At 33.6% G+C, this 19,145-nt stretch overlaps 1 protein-coding gene and 1 pseudogene across 1 annotated transcript in view; one reads left to right on the top strand and one right to left on the bottom strand.

Annotated features, from left to right (window-relative positions):
• Window positions 1-14,462, top strand: part of LOC150083092 (uncharacterized) — an 80,789-nt gene extending 66,327 nt beyond the window's left edge. The window contains exon 6 of the mRNA XM_090378386.1: window positions 14,222-14,462. Coding sequence (XP_090234512.1) covers window positions 14,222-14,462 — 241 coding nt within the window. The remainder of the gene's footprint in view (window positions 1-14,221) is intronic.
• A 1,247-nt stretch (window positions 14,463-15,709) lies between these two features.
• Window positions 15,710-16,518, bottom strand: LOC150083091 (translationally-controlled tumor protein homolog; annotated as a pseudogene).
• Window positions 16,519-19,145: the final 2,627 nt, after the last annotated feature.

Here is a 19,145-nt window from a genome sequence, read left to right as displayed (position 1 = left end):
TTGTATACAAATTGAAATAAATTTTAAGGTTCATTGCAAAAATATTTATTTTTTAGTAAAATTGATTTTTAGCAAATCGTTTCTTCGACTTTTCGTATGACAAGGAATGTGATTTTAATTACTACCAAAATGTAACATAAGATAAAAAGTAGTCAGGTAAATACCTACTTACCTGATTGTCTGTACAGTTGCTGGAATTTTATTGTGATCTAATATAAACATTAATTTTTACGATATAATTTAAATATCCACGGGCCGGATAAAATTGTTTCATGGGGACCCCTGGCCCTAGGGTATGCTGCAAGGTCACAGGCCTGCAAATCATATTTGTCTAGAGCACAGGTAGGGTAGCCACATTTGGACAGATCCATTTTCAACACAATCTTGACCGACATCGAAGTCATTGACCACTTGTGAAATTATCACCAGCGATTGTGGCTAGAATCACTCCACATAACGGGTTACCATGGTGCTTTTAATCGCAATAAAGGAGCACTTATTCATGCTATTATGGAGGCAGTTATCCTCCAGTATGAGAATTTTGGCACGCACCCCATGTACGTACCAAATGCCATCATTATTACGCACCATTAATGTTATAATCTTTTGTAAAGTACAAAGCTCTAAAATTTCACTAGTCTGTTTTGCATGAGAAAGTGTAGTCGGTGTTTATAATTTCCATCCAAAATTCTGGGAATGTTAAGATGTCAGGGCAAGATTTTGAAATTTTGCTTTGTGTTTGCATGCCCCTTCACTGGATAAATCCAATAAACTTGTTCTTTATATGTTTTTAAATTCAGTGGATGCTACTTAATGTGATCACTTTGGGACCTAAATTAATTGATAACAGTAACTGAAGAAACAAGAATGTAGTCATTCAGTGTTGTTTATTGATGTAGAGAGGAAATGTGTACATAAAGAGGTGGAGGAGGCCAGAAAGAAAAACATGGAAATTAAGCAATATAAAATACTCTGATTTGACTGTTCACTATTACTTCAAGAAAGTTATAAATAAAATATAAAATTGTGATAATGTGTGTGGAAATCCATACAAACTATTAAAAAAATAAATAAATAAAATATTAAAATCATGAATTAGAAAAGGGTTCATGCTCTACTGTAAAAGAGTCAGATTGGTAGGAGTAGAGATATGGTACTTTCTTCTACATGGATTAATGACACTGACAATCATACAAACTGCACAAAGCAACAACAGTAACTAGACAAACATTATGTCAGAGCTCAAGAACAATTTGGTGTGTTATGTAAATACAGTTAGTCCCCGAGTTATGTAACTTCGGACTTGCGTAAATTTTTTTGGTAAAATCGTAAAGATACTCTCTGTATAATTTTTTAGAGTGAAGTCGAATGAAGAAACAATAAGTATAAGTTTTTATTTTCACTCCTGTACAAACTATGTTGGATAATAACCTGAGGTGTAGCTAGAATCCAGGTAAATAACTAGAGTTAACATTTTATTTTCTGCTTTAAAAATTCTGAAGAAATATTCCACAACATGTTTGAGATAGGTGAACTAGGTCGAGGCACTTCAAAGAAACCTCCATAACATTCAAAATATGAGGACTGTGTCCCATTGGCTATTTCTTCGGAGAATTGCACTCTAGCCCTTTGTCTCTATATCCTTTCCTTCCTTTCTTTCTGGATTGTAGAGTCAGTTCAGTTTTGTTTGAGAGCAAAGTGGGAGCTTTTGTTTGCATTTTGTATGTAATATTTGTTACGCATGTCAGGTTATTGTGGGGAAGCTGAAATTCATGCTGACCTACCATTTTCAACAACTTTGTGTAAAACTATCATCATGGATTGCCAATGAAGGACGTAAGGTGTGACAGCATCCCTTATAACTTAACCCTGTGAGGTTCTTTACAGAATTTCATTTTGACTGTTATCATGGTGCCGCCTAAGGAATAGAATAGGCAATATCACAGTGCCGCCGACAGGAATAGAATAGGCAATAGAATAAGTGACAGCGGTACTAGTAAATCTATCAAGATAAGGAAACAGATCGATTTGGATGAGAAAATTAAATAATACATATATATAAAAAATGGTCAAACATTAACAAGTATCGCATGGAATTTAGATTTGTCAGTGTCAGCAATGAACACAATAACAGAGGATAAAGACAGAATACGTGAAGCGGTGAAGGGATTGGTACCAATGAAGTCAACTATAATACCCAAGGCAAGAATGGGACTAATAAGCGAGATGGAAAAGTTACTTATTGTTTGGATGGAAGACCAGATCCAAAAACACATTCCTTTAAGCCTCTACCTCATCAAAGTAAAGGCTTGTGCCATTTTTGAGAATCTTAAGAAGAGCAATGATACTGAAACCACCTTTGTTGCTAGTCATGTTTGGTTTGATAGGTTCTGTAAGAGAAGTGGATATCATAACATTGTCATAAGTGGTGAAGCAGCAAACGCAGATGGTGAAGATGGGATGAGTCATAATTGGATGAGATTACAAGAAGTGGTGGTTATTTGCCACAACAAATATTTAATGTGGATGAGACTAGCCTTTCTTGGAAAAAAAATGCCAAGTAGAACTTATACATGTATTTCTATTGAAGAAAAGTCGATGTTTGAATTCAAAGCTGCCAAAGACAGGGTAACTCTCCTAGTTGGGCGGAGGATAACATACTGGGTTATAAACTTAAACCTTCAGTGGTTTATCACTCTGAAAATTTGTGGGCTTTTAAAGGCATTAAGAAATCACTTCCTGTGCACTTCAGGGTTAACTCAAAGGCCTGGGTGACAATAATTGTTTGAAGAATGGTTTCTAAATGTGTTTATCCCTGAAGTTGAAAAATATTGTTTACAAATGTCAGTGCCTTTTAAGATATTAATGCTCCTGAACAATGTTCCCCATCATTCTAAATATCTAGATGATCTGCACAACGTCAAGGTGGTATGCTTCCCTCAAACTACAACAGCTTTGATTCAACCAGTGAATCAGGGAGTTATTCGGGCATACAAAGCTTATTACATACGGACAACATTTTCTGAGTTTGTAAATGCAACAAAGCAAGGGAAGATGTTTAACATCCTTGAAGGAATATGCAACATTTCAAGAGTCTGGAATGATGTGGCAACAACTTGTTTGAGCGGAGTTTGGAAAAAACTTCAAAAACATTCCAAGCTTAACAACAAAGGCTTCGACAATGACGAGCTGATGTCTTCTGTTACCAAAGGAATTTTAAACTTAGCCCCGGAGTTTTGGCTGGGCCTGGAAGATGAAGATGTAGCTAGACGAGGTTGTGGATGAACGAGGTGAAGTTTAGCAACAGAAGACCTAGCCCAGTTGAGCGCACAAAGAGTTGAGGAACAAGAGAGAGCCAAATCCATTGGGGAATCGGAGCAACCCAAGAAGTAGTTCAAATTAAAGGAAATGGCAGAAGCATTTCATAAAATTCTGGAATATCTCTCTATGTTTGATGGAATGGATGAAAACACCGAATGTTTCTTGAAAATTGAAAGAAAAGTTCAAAATTGCTTATCGCAAAATTTATTAAGAGGGGAAAAAAAAAAGCATATGAAATAGATGAAGATCGAAGAGTTCATATTACGTACTATCTCCCTGACCTCTACTCAGCCTGTAACACCCTGTGATTATTGTTCCAGGTTCGTTTTAATTTATATTTAGTTCATCATCTGAAGTGTATAGACTTTAATTCATTGTGTGGGTTTACGCAAATTTTCTTAAATATGTACACTTTGGTTTTGATTCACTTAGTAGCCCTTATAAAGCCTACACAGCGTACAAAATTCATATCAGTTTTTACAGTACAATAACATGCGTGTTTTCTTCCTTTTATGTTTTCTTTTCTTATGTGCTGCTCCGGCTACTTCCCTGCTAACCCAGATAAAGTTTTTAATTGTTATTGTTATATGTCTGAGGGTAATATAAATGTATGTTATGGGTAATATAACTATACTATTTTTTTTCTTTTTTTCATTCTCCTGGGGATATGTGTTTTTTGTATTTTTGGCAAATCAGGGATATAGTAGGAATATTTTATAAGTCATTCCCGAGTTACATAAAAATCAACTTACGTAAGAAGTCCTAGAACGTATCGCTTCATCATCATCAGCCATTTTCAATCCACTGCAGGATGAAGGCCTCTCCAGCAACTTTCCAGTTCCTTCTGTTTTGTGCAGTGGCCATCCATTTACTAGAACATCTTAGTAAGAGAATTTGAAATGATTTTGGCTTGCGAAGTTAGATATAATAAGGATTAAAAATATGGTTATTTTAAAATACCTAAATGTTTTTATATTTTGAAATCATGTGTGCTTCCAATCTCTGAACGGAAGCATACATGATTATGTCAGATATGTCAGCTGCCTCTAATCTGAAATATATCTTTACTATAGAAACCTGAATCCACAAGTGAGCCTGCAAACATGCTCATTCTCTCACCTCCCTGTCCAGACCTTCTTGAGGATTTTAATTTTCCTCCTCTTGCACATAGTTTTGCAGTAAGAATAACTTCATGGTTAAACAAATGACAGAAAAATTAGATCATGTGAACATCTGGATTTTTGTTTGAAATTCCAGATATTCCTGGGTGCAAAACACACCTAAGTTAATTTTAAACACAAATAAACTGGTAAAATGTGATTACCCTTCACCAAACTCTGCAATACATCTAATGAATAACCTTGATCTCAATGCAGACCAGTGGTCACAGAAGAAAGAATACTAGCAGATTCGTTTAAGAAAAATGTGTTCGTATAAAAATGTGAATTGTGTTTTCTTTTAACTTTATGTAATCATTCATTTAAATCCCTGGTTTTAAGATTGATTTTTTACCTTTCCTTTATGTAAAGGCTCTTCTGTTCTCTGTTCTGATTTCTCCCAGTTGATCTTATGTAGTTAACTTGGAATTATTAAAAATATTATTATATTTTATTTTATTATATATATTAAAAATATCTGTTCATAGACTAAAAATATTTAGTCTTTGAACAGATATATAATTTTGACATGCTTTAATTTAGTCATTATGTCCAGAAAACTCACTACACCATTATTATGGGAGACTTCAATGCTAAGGTTGGAGAGAGACAAAGCAGCGCAGAAAGGGAAACTATAGGAAATTTTGGAATTGGGAAAAGAATTGAAACAGGTGAAAGACTTGTAGAATTTGCAGAATTTCGAGGAATGTCAGTAATGAACACTTTTTTTCAAGAAAAGGGTGAACAAAAAGTGGACTTGGAAGAGCTCAAAATGCAGTAACAACCAATAAAATTGACTTCATCCTCACTAACAGAAGATATATTGTGAATGATGTTACCGTTTTGAACAAGTAAATGTTGGAAGTGATCACAGAATGGTATGATACACACTTGATATAGATGTAAGAAAAGAAAGGAAAAAACTAACTCAAGTAAATAATACAAAGGTCTTTGAGATAACAGAAGAGGAGAAAAAGTAGTGTGTACTGAAACTTAAGAACAAGTTTGAGCTTCCCTTCAGGATCAAGATATCAACGAGGAATACGACTTTCTGAAAGTGATAAAAGCCCGAGAAACCTATAGGTAAAAAGAAATCCAAAGAAATAAAAATTAGTCAAGAAACACTTGTCATGATGAACCAAAGGTGACAAATGGAGAGCAAGGTAAACACTGACAAGGACAAAATTGAGTATACTGAGTTATGCAAAGCCATTTGAAAGAGACTCAGAGAGGACATAAGAAGATTTAACACACAAAGAAAACTAGAACAAGCATTAAGGGAAAACAAAGGGCTTAAATAAGCAGTCATAAGCAGTAATACAGAAAGACAAATGATACTGAAAGTGAAGAATAGTGATGGTGTACTTATAAATGTCAGAGAAGGCATAATTCAACTAGCAGAAGACTATTATAAAGAATTATATAGGGAGTGAGAGAATGATGCCAGCAGTGAGGAAGGTGGATCACAAATGAACAACATACGACATACTCAATATCCTTCCTGATGAGGTAGAACATGCATTGAAGAAAATGAAGAATCAGAAAGCCTCAAGTGAAGATGAAGTTACTGTAGAGTTGTTAAAATTAGGAAGAAGAGACATGGCATAGAAACTGGCAAAACTCTTCACAAAATACATTAGGAAAGGCGTGAGTCCTAAGGAGTGGAATAATATAATCATAATTTTGCTGCATAAGAAACGAGATAAATCAGAAATTGGAAATTATAGACCAATTAGCTTGTTGTCCCACATCTACAAGTTGTTCACAAGGATCATTACTAACAGATTAGAAAGAATATTTGAAGAGAATCAGCTGAAAGAGCAAGCTGGTTTTAGGACAGGATTCTCAACTACGCATCTCTGTCACGTAATAGCAGTTAATGGAGAAAGCAAATGAACATAAAACACCATTATGCTTGGCATTTGTGAATTATGAAAAGGCATTTGACTCCTACAGCATAAGGCAATTTTTCGGGCACTAGAAAGACAAGGCATAGACACCCCATACATTATGATTTTGAAGAAAATTTATGAGAATGCCACCTCCTCTATTAGACTAGACAAAGACAGTAGCAATTATAAAATTGAAAAAGGAGTTCGACAAGGAGACATATCTCAGAAGGTATTTTTTGATGCTCTTAAGGAAGTTTTTAGAAGATTGGACTGGTCACAGAAAGGAGTCAATGTGAATGGAGAGTACCAAACTATTTACAATTTGCAGATGACATTTTGATCGTAAACCATGATCCCAAAGAATTAGAGGAAAATCTATAACTTTTTCTATAACTATAGAGGAATTCTATAACTTTATATTTGTTAGAGGAAAATCTTAATCAGTTATGCAGAGTTAGTAAGGATTTTGACTAATGATGAATATAGCTAAAACAAAAGTAATAATGAACAAGTATGTCACAAAAAGGGATTCATATACTTATCTGGGACAAGTCATTAGCTCTAATAATGATAAATGCCTGAATGGCCAGAGAAGAATAAATTTCAGATGGATAGCATTCAGAAAAAATAGAACATACTGAGGAGCAGTATCCCAATTTATCTGAAACGTAAAATAATGAACCAATGTATACTCCCCACCATGACTTATGGTGAGGAATATACATTGGTATACACAGTGCTTTTTTTGTAAAAAAGTAGGTGCCGGTACTCATTCTTTGCTATCAGGAAAAATTGAAAATTAAAAGGATATGAAAAGTACTCTAAAAATTTTTTTTTTCCTGATATTGTTACTTTCGTAGTGATGTTTTTGGAATAAGAACTACATATTTAGTATATTAACACAGTTTATTAAGTATAAATTAATTATTCAAGTATATATAGAAAAATAAGTAAAATGTGAATAAAATATATGTAAATATATCAGTCAACTACTGAGTGCGAGGCACTCAGGATGACACGAATGGTCGTTAGTGTAGTATCTCAATTAGAGAACGTTATGGTAATTGAAAAAAGTTTCTAGTACCACGGCTTGGCCTAAAACTTAGGAAATGAAGAAAACGTCTATTTGAGTCTTTCCAGTTGTTGTGAATGCCAAGGGTGGGAGAAGCGACTGGCAGGTGAGGGCCGTGCAAGACTCCGCGCAGGTGCCTCTCCACCACCACTGCCTCAGCACTGGCTCTCCGATTATCTCCTTGCCAGGACAACTCCAGCTTTGAAAATTGTTAAAAATACTTCTTCTCGCAAATTTATAAATGACCTTTATAGAATTATTAACTAACTATTTAGCAACCTTTTTTGTCACCAAAAGAGAGTTACTTAGTACAAAGAAGCGCACTATCGAAGTGCAATAAAAAATTATTTTTTTACTTTTAGCACAAAAATAAATGATAGATTTCAATCGGAATAGTTTTCTCTTGATAAGCATCAAATAACGCTTAGCTAATGTGATTCTTAAATTTTTAGCTCCGTTAGCGACAGAAAGAGAGGGGGACACGAAAATTACTCATTTTCCTGTCTGGCGCCATTTTTAATTTTAAAATTATATTTTAAACATACTTGTTGAGCTCTTTCCAATGGTGTAGCTAAATGTTGTCGACAAAATTTTTACCCCTACATTTTAACCCCCCCTCTATTTTTCAGACAAATTTTTGTCAACAATGATCAATATGGCGTTATGTTGGCCCACTTTTTGTGCAAACCCATGCAAAATTTCTAATCAATAGGTTGAGTGGTTCCAGAGATACAATGCTGTGACAGATGGACAGGCAGACAACCGAGTGACATTTTAAGGGGTCCTTCGTTAGACTATGACCCCTAAAAATAATAAGTAAAAATAAATAACATAAGTAAAAATAATTTTATAATAAAGTTTTTGCAGAATATTCCAAATACTTATTAAGTTTTCATCCGACACCCTATGCCGACTTCTTTTCTTCCTCATTGTGTGTGTCGGTTACTTAATGACGTTTCCGAAGCAGCCACGAATCGACATATTTTGCTGGATCGAAGCGGGTCAGCGGTGGGCATAAAATTTTAAGAAACAGTAGTGAAGAAGCTGTTTTTGTCATCAATGAAGCTCTGGTTGGGCTGACAATCAGATTCATTTGTGAAAATCCTCATTCACATGCAATCGATGAAATTGGTATCATACTCAGAGTGTCCATCAACTTCTTCCGAAACCATCTTTTCAATTAGGTACCCCCGAAATCCACAAATTGCATTTAACTGTAACCTAATTGACAATTTTCTAACTTCATTTTCACCAAATGCGGACAATTCATGCTTAGAAGGTTTAATACCTTCGTTTTCCTTCTCTTGTCATCGGTATTGTCACTAGTTCTTAAATTTGAATTTTTTTTTTTTTTTTTTTTTGAAACTGTCCAAAATGTCAGTGTCATTCGGATATTCAGGTACTGTGACCATGTAAACAGAGATTACATGGTCACAGGGAAAACAGGGAAAATTTACGGAAAAATGTGGATAACGCACTTCCGCGAAACAACAGATGATTATTTGTTGGGGTAAAAGAAAATCACTTTTATAATTCTCAAACGGGGCGCTTACAGTTGATTCACAAAGGTGTCCAACCTACCGCCTGCCCGGAAAGTGAACTAAAACAGCATTTTAAATTTTGTTAATTATCAAAAAAAAATCTTATTAAATATTTTGTTCAGTAAATGTAATTGTGTATTGTATTTAATAAAATTTTCGAATATTTGCAATTTTACTTTTACATGCAACAAGATATGGAAAATGTAACACACTAAAGAAATCTAACTTTGAATTTTTTTTAATATGGCCCCTGTACAGGAAATGTTTGGACACCACTGCAGTAGAAGGTGGACTAGAGCCCATTGGGAATACACCTTGATCTGCTCACTGTAGACCAGCATGACTTCTCCGTATGTGGGACAGGTGGTCGGATAGTTTTTACAAGGTACCACTAAGTTGTAGAATGGTAATCCCTTCAGCTCTCTTAATTCGCGCAGCAGCACAAATTGCCTGAAGGCCAGAAATGCGAACAGGACATACCGAGTTAATTCTCTCCTAATCCGTTCACTATATGAAAATTTTCTCGCTCAACGGAAACTATCAATTCTGTTTTGTGCAATGGATGACCATTGCACAAAACAGAAGTTACTGGAAAGTTGCTGGAGGGGCCTTCATCTGTAGTGGATTGAAAATGGCTGATAATGATGTCATGCATGTGTTTAAGAGTTTTTTTTAATTTTGGAAGTACTAACTTATTCAAGCCGATTTCCTATACCTGATAGTGACTCTGCATGTATATAATTTGCATGACCCTTAAATATACTTACTTCATTCAGAATGGATTCTTTCTTTGCCACTTTTCATGAATTAAAGAAGTTATTTACCTGAACCAGTGTGTGATAAAAAGAAAAGGGAAAACAATAAGCAAGGTGTTCTGTTTAAAATAAATACACTTGGCAAATTTAGTTAATTTGATAAAGCATTCATTGGAGAACAAAGACATTATGCTAAGTCCATACATAGTATGACCACACTTCAAAAGGCAGACCTGGAGTAAACTTTCCAAGAGCCAACCAAATGAAGTTTAACATTGACAAATGTAAAGTACTACACATGGGAAACAGCAACGTATCAACTCTGTGGCACTACACTGACAGTGGTAGAGAATGAAAGGGACTTGGGGGTGGTTGTGCAGGTAGATATGAAGTTCTCTGAGCAGTGCAGACGGGCTGCAAGAGTAGCTCATGGAGTATTGTCAATGATATACAGGAATTTTTCCAGCAGGGATAAGGAGGTGATTATTCCATTGTATAAGGCAATGGTCAGGCCACACCTAGAGTACTGTATACAGGTCTGGAGGCCTCATTTCAAGAAGGATGTAGAGCTGCTGGAACGAGTACAGAGAAGGGCAACAAGATTAGTGAATGGAACAAAGGGGTGCTCTTACGAAGAAAGGCTTAAGTTTTGCAAATTACAGTGTCTGGAGACTAGGCACCAGCGAGGTGATCTGATAGAGGTGTACAAAGCCTTGAATGGTTTGAGCATGCTCAATGCTGATGGGATTCTTCCTTTTGCTCAGAATAATCACCTGAGAGGGCATAAATTCAAATTGAGGAAAGACAGATGTAGGATAGACTTGCGGAAATTTGCCTTTAGCCAACGGGTGGTTGGTTGGTGGAACAGACTTCCATCCCTTGTGGTGGAGGTTGATAGCCTAAATAAGTTTAAGGCTCAGCTGGACAGGTATTTTGAACGAACAGAGGGGTGAAGTGGAAGTGGGTTTTTTTTTTTTTTTTTGGCTGATGCTGCATAAGCTTGCTTTCTTGCATCAAATGCCTCTACTAATGCTAATGCTAATATGTACACAGTTAAAAAGGTGGCCCTAGACATTGCAGTATTCTGAAGGTTTATATTAAGGAAGAATTGTTTATATTAATAAATAATTTGTATTCTTGCATATCAAATAAGCCTGCTTGAAGCTATCTATACGACAAACATAAACTGCCCTCTTAAATTTTCTTTTCACAGGTTTATGTTTTGTATATTCATCATGCTGATGTAAAAATTCTTTTATAACTTTACAGGTAGATATAGTTTTCTTTAATCCTAAAATACCTAAATAACCTGTTAAAAGATAATAATACAGATTCTTTAAGTTATTGTTTTTAGGAACAATATAGCCGAAGCTGCTCTTGCACCATTAAACCCAAAACAACAACAACTATTGTTTTTTAAAAAAAAAACACTTTTCTTTGCTCCACATACATTACAAATACTTTTCATTATATTTCTTCTAGTCTTTGTTTTTGTTTGTATAACATTATTAGTTTAAAACGTTTTTACTCTACACTTTAAACAGTAAATATTCTTTGTATTTATTACAGAAGACATTTTATCAATTCCTAATCCGAATTGTTTTTTAATTTAATTTAGCTTAATCATCCTACCTACACGTTCTTCAGAAGTTTGGTTTTGCATAGCATCTAAATCATTTAATAATTCTTGATCTGCTATATGATTTTGAGCTGTATCTTTAGTGTTTTGCTATATGCAATATCATGTTTCTTACAACTTTTGTCAGTTCTATTAATTCCTTTATCTTCTTTTTTTAATTTTGTAAAATGTCCACAGTAATTATATTTTATACCTGTTATAGTTCTTAAATGCATTTCTGGTGGATTAATCTTATCTTGCAACCAACTAACTATATCACATCATGCTAATATTTCATTAAAGTCACTAGGTATTTGAGTAAATGAATACAATACATCATAAGGTGATTTATTCTTATTTTTAAGTTTAATTTATTTCATATGATACTAACCGCTTAAAACCGAATCTGATTTTTGTAATTGACTTGAGTTATATACTGTAATTGACTTGTTTGTGAAGTATTTTAAGTTTTTAAATATTTTTAACTTCTTCTGGAGGAGGAAACCCAAATGCATCAAAAAAATTTATGTATTTTGGATTTTTATTGTAATAACATACCCAGTGAGTACCATTTCCTGTAATTGAATCTAGATTAACAATACTCCTTTCAGATTTATTTATTTTATTAGGTAGAGTATAACTAGAGAATATACCTCGAAAACCTTTTACATTTTTTATATATTTTGCTATATCAAAATTGCTTAAAAGTTTTTTTTTTTTATTTTATACTTCCTTCACTACGTTTAATTGGTTGATCCCTAATAAACATTCCTTTACCACTTAATTTACACCTTTAATAGGTGCTATACTTCCTATGCACCTAGAGCTCCTTTAGCTATAGCAAGTAATAGAGGTAATAGAAATTGAAGAAAGCCTTCGGTTTGTGTAACTCAGATTTACTTAAAGTTAGGTTACATCCTTTTGATGATTTGTTAATATGATCAATCTGAATCTGCAATAATTGTAAATTTGAGTTAGCAAGTTTACTTTTATCAATTCTTATTCCTACAGTTTGTTTATTTTTGTATGTGCTTGCAATTTTTTCTTTTGATTATCAGATAAGTATAAGTATACTTTATAAGATTGATATGTCATTTATTTAAATTAAATTTATTTAAGATATAATTCATATAATCGTCTATGTTCATCTTGAATGAGTTCATTATTTTTCAAGAAAATATCTGGAATTTTTATGATTTGGTTTCTTAAATCAGTGCTTTTATTTCCAGCTGTCTTTAGTGCAATACTCATTTCTAATTTTTGTAGAGTTCATCCATGTTTGAATATACTAATCCTTATCCTTTATATTCTAATGCTGTTGGTATTAAGTTAGTAGCCTTCTTATTTTCTTAAATGTTCAATTTCTTGATTGATGAGATTCTTATCATCAGGAGACTTAATCTGTTTCTTCTTTCCACCTAAGGATTTTAGTTAATCTTTAATTTAGTTCTATTTCAGATGATAGTATTAATTACTGGTAGTATTAATTCACTAGGCATCTTTAATTCATTATCTTCTAAATGTTCTCTGTGTAATCCTTATTTGAATCAAGCTTTAGAAACTCAATGCATTCCATCACTTTAGATTTTTTACCTTTTAAGGTAGCTAAGCTATCCTTATCTATGGTTTAGCTATTCTTAGGTGTACCTTCAATAGCTTTAGCTTTTGTGTGACTGGTTTCTTAAATTTCATAATATCCTGTTATTTTTATTGAGCTTTGATATTCTTTTGCTTCTCTGCAATAGACTTTAGCAGTTTGAATATGTCATGAGGATTGTTCATTTATAAAAAAAAATAATTATATCCCTATTAAAAATTATGAAATAATTGAAAAAAATTTATATTAATGTGCATGTATTAGCATGAAAATGGCCTTTTTTGTATTAATTTGTGGTCCTAGGGCATCTGGAAAGACTAATTTACTAATGAAGTTCATATTTGATCTATATTATAATAAGCTATATATTTTACAAAAGAACTTAGTGAATCAAAATATGTTTACTTGCAAGCTCTGTCATATCCAGGTATCATTGTGGGTGGGGGAGCTGGCAACCACATTGAGTGTTTTTTTTAGACAGAGGGAACACTTATATGCCCAGTTGGGGGGGGGGGAATATACCCCTGCTTACAAGAGATCTTTGAAGAGCTACATGATATCTCAGAGAAAATTATAAAACTGAAGACCTATCATTGCTACTATTGAATCAGATATTGCTAATATGATTGACATATTGAAAAAAATCAACATAAAATAATTGACTTATTTATTAGAGGTAGAAAGAGAAATGCATCTGTTATTTATTTAACCCAGGGCTATTTATGCAGTATCTAAAGGTACAGTGACTTCGCGTTTTTTCCATTTCCTAATAGAAGAGAAATAAATGAGATTAGAAATGATCATGCTATTGAACTGAGTAATAAAAGGTTTATAAAATTATTTGTCGAATCCATTAAAAAAAAATGTTATAATTTCTTTTTTATTGATAAGGTTACTGGTGAGAAGGAATTAAAATATTGAATAAATTTAGGTAATATTAAATGAGCTATTTAAGTCTAGATCAAAAACTAGTAAAAGTGAAAGAGGAGTTCCTGGTATATGTTTTTAGTTAAATGAAAATGGTAATTTTAATATTGATAATAAGCAATTGTAGAATGCAAAAAGCCTGAGCATGTTATGGATTCAACTTGTAAAAAATATATAGATGAGAATGTTACTCATATTACAGAAAGAATGCATAATGATAAACTTTGAAAAATGACTTGGCTAATCTTTAAGAAGATAAAAATTAAATAGTAAACTAAAGAGTTACAAATCAACTACAAATAAAAACATTGATAGTATAAAGTCAAGTATTGATTCATAAGAAAAGACAGTGAGAAATTAAAAGTTTTAAATAATGACATAAAAAGTAATAAACAATCTCTTACAAATGAAATTGACATTGTGCAATCAAATATTGAATCAAACAGCAAAAGAGTACATTCACTAGATACTGATATCAATAAAAAAGTACAGATGTTAAGTGATGGACTACAAAATGAAAGTAAAAACCTTGAGAACAACATAAAAGAATCAGACAACAAGAAAATTGATAAAGAAACTTGAGCTAAGACTTTGAACTTGAAAAATGGAGAATATGTTAACTCTTAAAAATGATATCTATGGTGCAAATAGAAAAAAAAAAAAAAAAAAATGTAAATGTATATCCTCCTGAGTGAGAATCCCAATGATGCAGCAAATAAATCATTTGTTGAATATACTTCAGTTTCTTTTATACCTATATAAAATGTTTTTAGTGCAAGGAATAAAAGAATAATTAAAGTAGCTAATTATTTAGCTACTTTAATTATTAAACTATTACCCCCAAGGTGGTGGTGGTGATGATAATGCTGTTAATGAAGCTTATGTTGATCAAATAAAATTTAGTACACAAAATGCTGCATTATCTATTTCCGGTAGACCTTATGATGCATTGGAGAAATGCATAATTAACATATCTGTTGGTGCACTATGGCCACAGATGCCATTGCACCTTATACATCCCCAAACAAACATATCTGATCCTAAGTCTGACAAAAATTCCATAAATCTGCAATACCTGAAAACATATTCTATCCCATTCTGTGCATCTACTAAAGAACATTACGTAAAGATTTCCAAGTAATTAACTTTGAAATGCATAGTGGTGTTTTATCAGACAAAGATATGAAGTTAACTGATGACATGGATATTAAATTAACAATTTATTTTCAAAGGGGAAAGGAATTCCCTTTCATTACATTTAAACTATTTATTGGAGAAAGAACAAAAATTTAAAAATAAATTAATAGAAATAAGCAAAGAAAAGACTATGTATAACAGCAAAGAAGAATGAAAATTGAAGCTGTATGGACCTTTAGGCTATATACACCCATATCTTTAATACTAGAATTAATTGGAATTAAAACCACTGTAGTTTTTTAATTTCATAGATTTCACTATCTTAGACATATATAGCTCTCTCTAACTGTTACTTTGAATTGTCAATTGATAAAATGCAGTCAGGTAGCTGCTCTGTTTAAAAACTACTGATAAAAACTACTATGTGTTGTTGTCTCTCCTTACTGCAAGACTAGGTGTGAAACAATGTTATCTTTCTTAAGTCTAAAATATAAAAGTTTCTGGGTTTTTCACAAAAAAAATTTTTCAGTATGAATTGTAATACTCCTTTTAATATGTACTCATATTACAATATGCACTTGATAGCCTTACAACTGATAAAACTAAGTCAGGTAGCTACCCTGTTTACTTAAGCACTGATAAAAAATTGCATGTGTTGGGTGAAATCCTTTATTACAACTGAAGGCAAGACAAACTGCAGAGCTTCGTATATTTACAAACTCAATCACATTAGAATTAGGAGAGCTGTTCATTCAAAAGATGCAGATTAGAAAGCCAATTTCAAGCATCATTTCAAAATTATTAGAGTATCCTTAGTCACACTTTTTCTTCTTCAAGAACATGCTTAAAGAAAAGCATGATTGCTTGTTCCCCCTGGCACCTCCATAGCCAGGTGGACAGGAGCAGCAGTGCATATCACATGCTTCTTGATTAGACCCGGGTTCGAGCCCGTGAGCCACCAAATACGGAGGATGCGGAAAGGTCAGGGGATGACCACTGCATATCCCCGGAGCATTATGGCCTTAGTTGCTAATGCTCCTAAATAATAACAACAACAGCTTGTTCCCCAGATCCATCTGCTTTTTCACAATATTCTAGCAAGCCAACCATACCATCAGGATTAGAACTCTCACCCATGAAAAACTGTACATCTCCCAACTTTGGAATAACTTTTTTGACAGCAGCAGTAAATTTTGCTTTGGAATCATCAATTTCAGAATCGCTCTTTTCCAGTTCCTTCCACTTATCCTGTAATGCCTTCGTGTAAGTTTTCAAATAGGACTTATAATCAGCCTTAGAAAAACCAGTTTCTACAAGGCATTGGTTAAGAATCAAATCCAGTCCAGATTCTACCCTCATCCAGTTCTTCTTGAGATGGATTTGCTCCATCTAATGTAATATCTCCGTGTCTTCTTGTAACATGATTACATTCAACTTCAGACAGACAGTCGTCCACTAATCTGAACTTCGATGAGTCTGTGAACATTTCATCGCCAGTCATTTTGACGGAGATTAAAGTAGATTATAATCGAGAAGAAAATACCGACTATGTTCGTCAAATACTGATGAAAAAAGAAATACTAATTAGTTCTAAGATTCTAAAACAAACACCAGACTGTTTGTGATTATATATATATATATTCAGATATAACTTATGTTTGATAATTCTTATGAAATAGCATCAACCAAGTTAAATACATATTATTCTTGGTTTAATGTGAGTAATTGGTATGTTAATAATCACTTCATGTATTTTGATAGTCATGAATGGAAATTAATAACATTTCCTAATGGCATTTATTAAACCAGCTATTGTTTTTGACAGTAATTTGTCTGCAGGGAGATTTTTAGTTAAATTAAATGAAGGTTATGAAATTGACTTTTCAGAAGGGAAGTTATATATTGTTTTAGGGTTTGAACAAAGGTTATATAAAGATAGAATAAATGAAGGTAAATATACACTTAATATTACTTTTGGAGTAGATAAAATATTAGTACATTGTTCAGTTGTAAAAGGAGCTAATGATAATAAAAAAAGCATTAAATCTGATGTAATATATAACTCTAAACCTACAAGCAATCCATTTGCTCCTATAATTGAAAAACCTAACCAACCAGTGTGTTTTCCTCTCAGTAAAACAACCTTTTAATGAAATAGTTATTTCACTAAGAGATGAATATGGAGGATCAGTTAACTTAAATGGAGAAGGTGTATGTATTGCATATACGTAGAAAATATGATGATCTGTTTTATCAGCTTATTAAGATGATATTAGCCTGATGATTTTTATTCTTTTAAGGGCACAAAAGGAGATATTGGTGTAACACATGGTACTAATGATATTAAGAGTAGGAGATCTGAGGATTTACTTAGCAAGTATAGTATAGGTTAACAAGTATGAGAAAAAGTTAAGAGTTAGGGTTAAATTTAAGTGTCTGCAATTTTGCTCAGACATGATAGAAGGGTGTACATGGTGAGGGCCATGTCATTCAGTTTGGTCTTGGAAAAATTGTGCAAGGCTCATGGAATAGAATTTTTCTTAGCATGAACTGTGCTTGTTAACATAAGACACTGCTTCTACAGGGATGGGATACACTTAAAAGTGTATCCCATAGGGTGCAAGAATATTTGCAGATGCTATCGAGGTAGTGTTAAGTGGGGTTGAAAACTATAGCCTGGGGGTTACACAGGCTAATAGATTAGCAATAGCCACAGGCAGAGATAAATATGATTCTTGCACTGTTTCTATTGGAATGTGCAGTGGCCAGGAAAGCAAGCTACTGGGGATTTCAAGGCCTGCTGTGAGTCATCTTTGAACATGGAAATACATGGCCTGTGTAAGAGTAAAAAATGTAAGAGTAAAAATAGATACATGTATACTTGCATGTACACCAAAGTCAGGAGCATAGTATATAAATGTGATGAATTTGAAGTACAGGTTAAGTCATCAAATGCTGTTGTTGTTGTTGGGTTTTTAGGAGCATTAGCAACTAAGGCCATATTGCTCCGGTGCGGTGGTCATTCCCTGACCTTTCCGCATGCTTCGTATTTGGTGGTGACGGGCTCGAACCCCGGTCTAATCAAGAAGCATGTACTACGCACTGCTGCTCCTTCCCACCTGGCTACGGAGGCGCCGTCATCAAATGCAGGCGTAGAGATATCGGAGACGTGTCACTCAGATATATGGGATGCAGAATTTGAATATGGAGAGTACAATATATACAGAAAGAACAGACATGATGGGGGGGATTATGCTCTTAGTTAAGAAGCACAAAGTATAAGACAGTACATCCAATTGACATGGGTGGCCAATCCGGTATGTTGAATTGGTTTGGTGCGACGTACCAAACTGACAACATTGATTATACGTAAGCACTGGGGGGAAAAAAGGAGAATAGGATATGTTATAAGTCTAATGACTGTGATGAGTACAACAAGCAACTGTAAAGAAAAATAAAGTGGGCCAGGTCAGAATGTCTTATAATGGGGTATTTTAACTTTCCAGATATTGACTGTAATTGTGGGTTGGTCTCTCTCAAACACTAGAAAGACATTTGTGGATTTATTGGATGACTGTTTACCGTGGCAGCATGTTACAGGGAACAATATTCTTGATCTGATTATCAGCAGTGATAAAAGAACCACTAGGTAGCAGTGATCACAGTGTATTGATATGGGATTTACTTAAAGATATATAACTTCCATCAGGTGTAAAGGAAGGGTAACTGCCATCAAGGGTAAAGGGAATGGTTTTTACTTTATAAAGGAGACTACAATGAGGCCAGCCAATAATATTACACCAATTCTTAATCTGTTGTAAAATTTCTGCATGGAAGCATTTTGGGAAATAATCTTAGAAGCTACTACACTTCTCATACCAACTAAGAAATACTGTTTAAGGCTTAGACTTAAATGGATGTTAAATGAACTAATAAGACATGTGGTACAGAAAAAACATGCATAAGATGCATATAAATTATCAGATGATACAGAAGTCTGTAGTAGATATAAACTAGTCTGCAATCAAGTCAGGAGATTATGCAAGCCAAGGTGGAATATGAAAAATCTTATCTAAGGTTTCAAAGACTGCTTTACTCATGTAAACAGTAGGAGGAAGGGAATCCTAC

Source organism: Mastigoproctus giganteus, chromosome 7, assembly GCF_048544385.1.
Source record: "Mastigoproctus giganteus isolate SK-2022 chromosome 7, ASM4854438v1, whole genome shotgun sequence".
Classification (NCBI taxonomy): Eukaryota; Metazoa; Arthropoda; class Arachnida; order Uropygi; family Thelyphonidae; genus Mastigoproctus; species Mastigoproctus giganteus.
The sequence above is the reverse complement of the archived record's forward strand: the minus strand, read 5'-3'. Positions and strand labels throughout refer to the sequence as shown.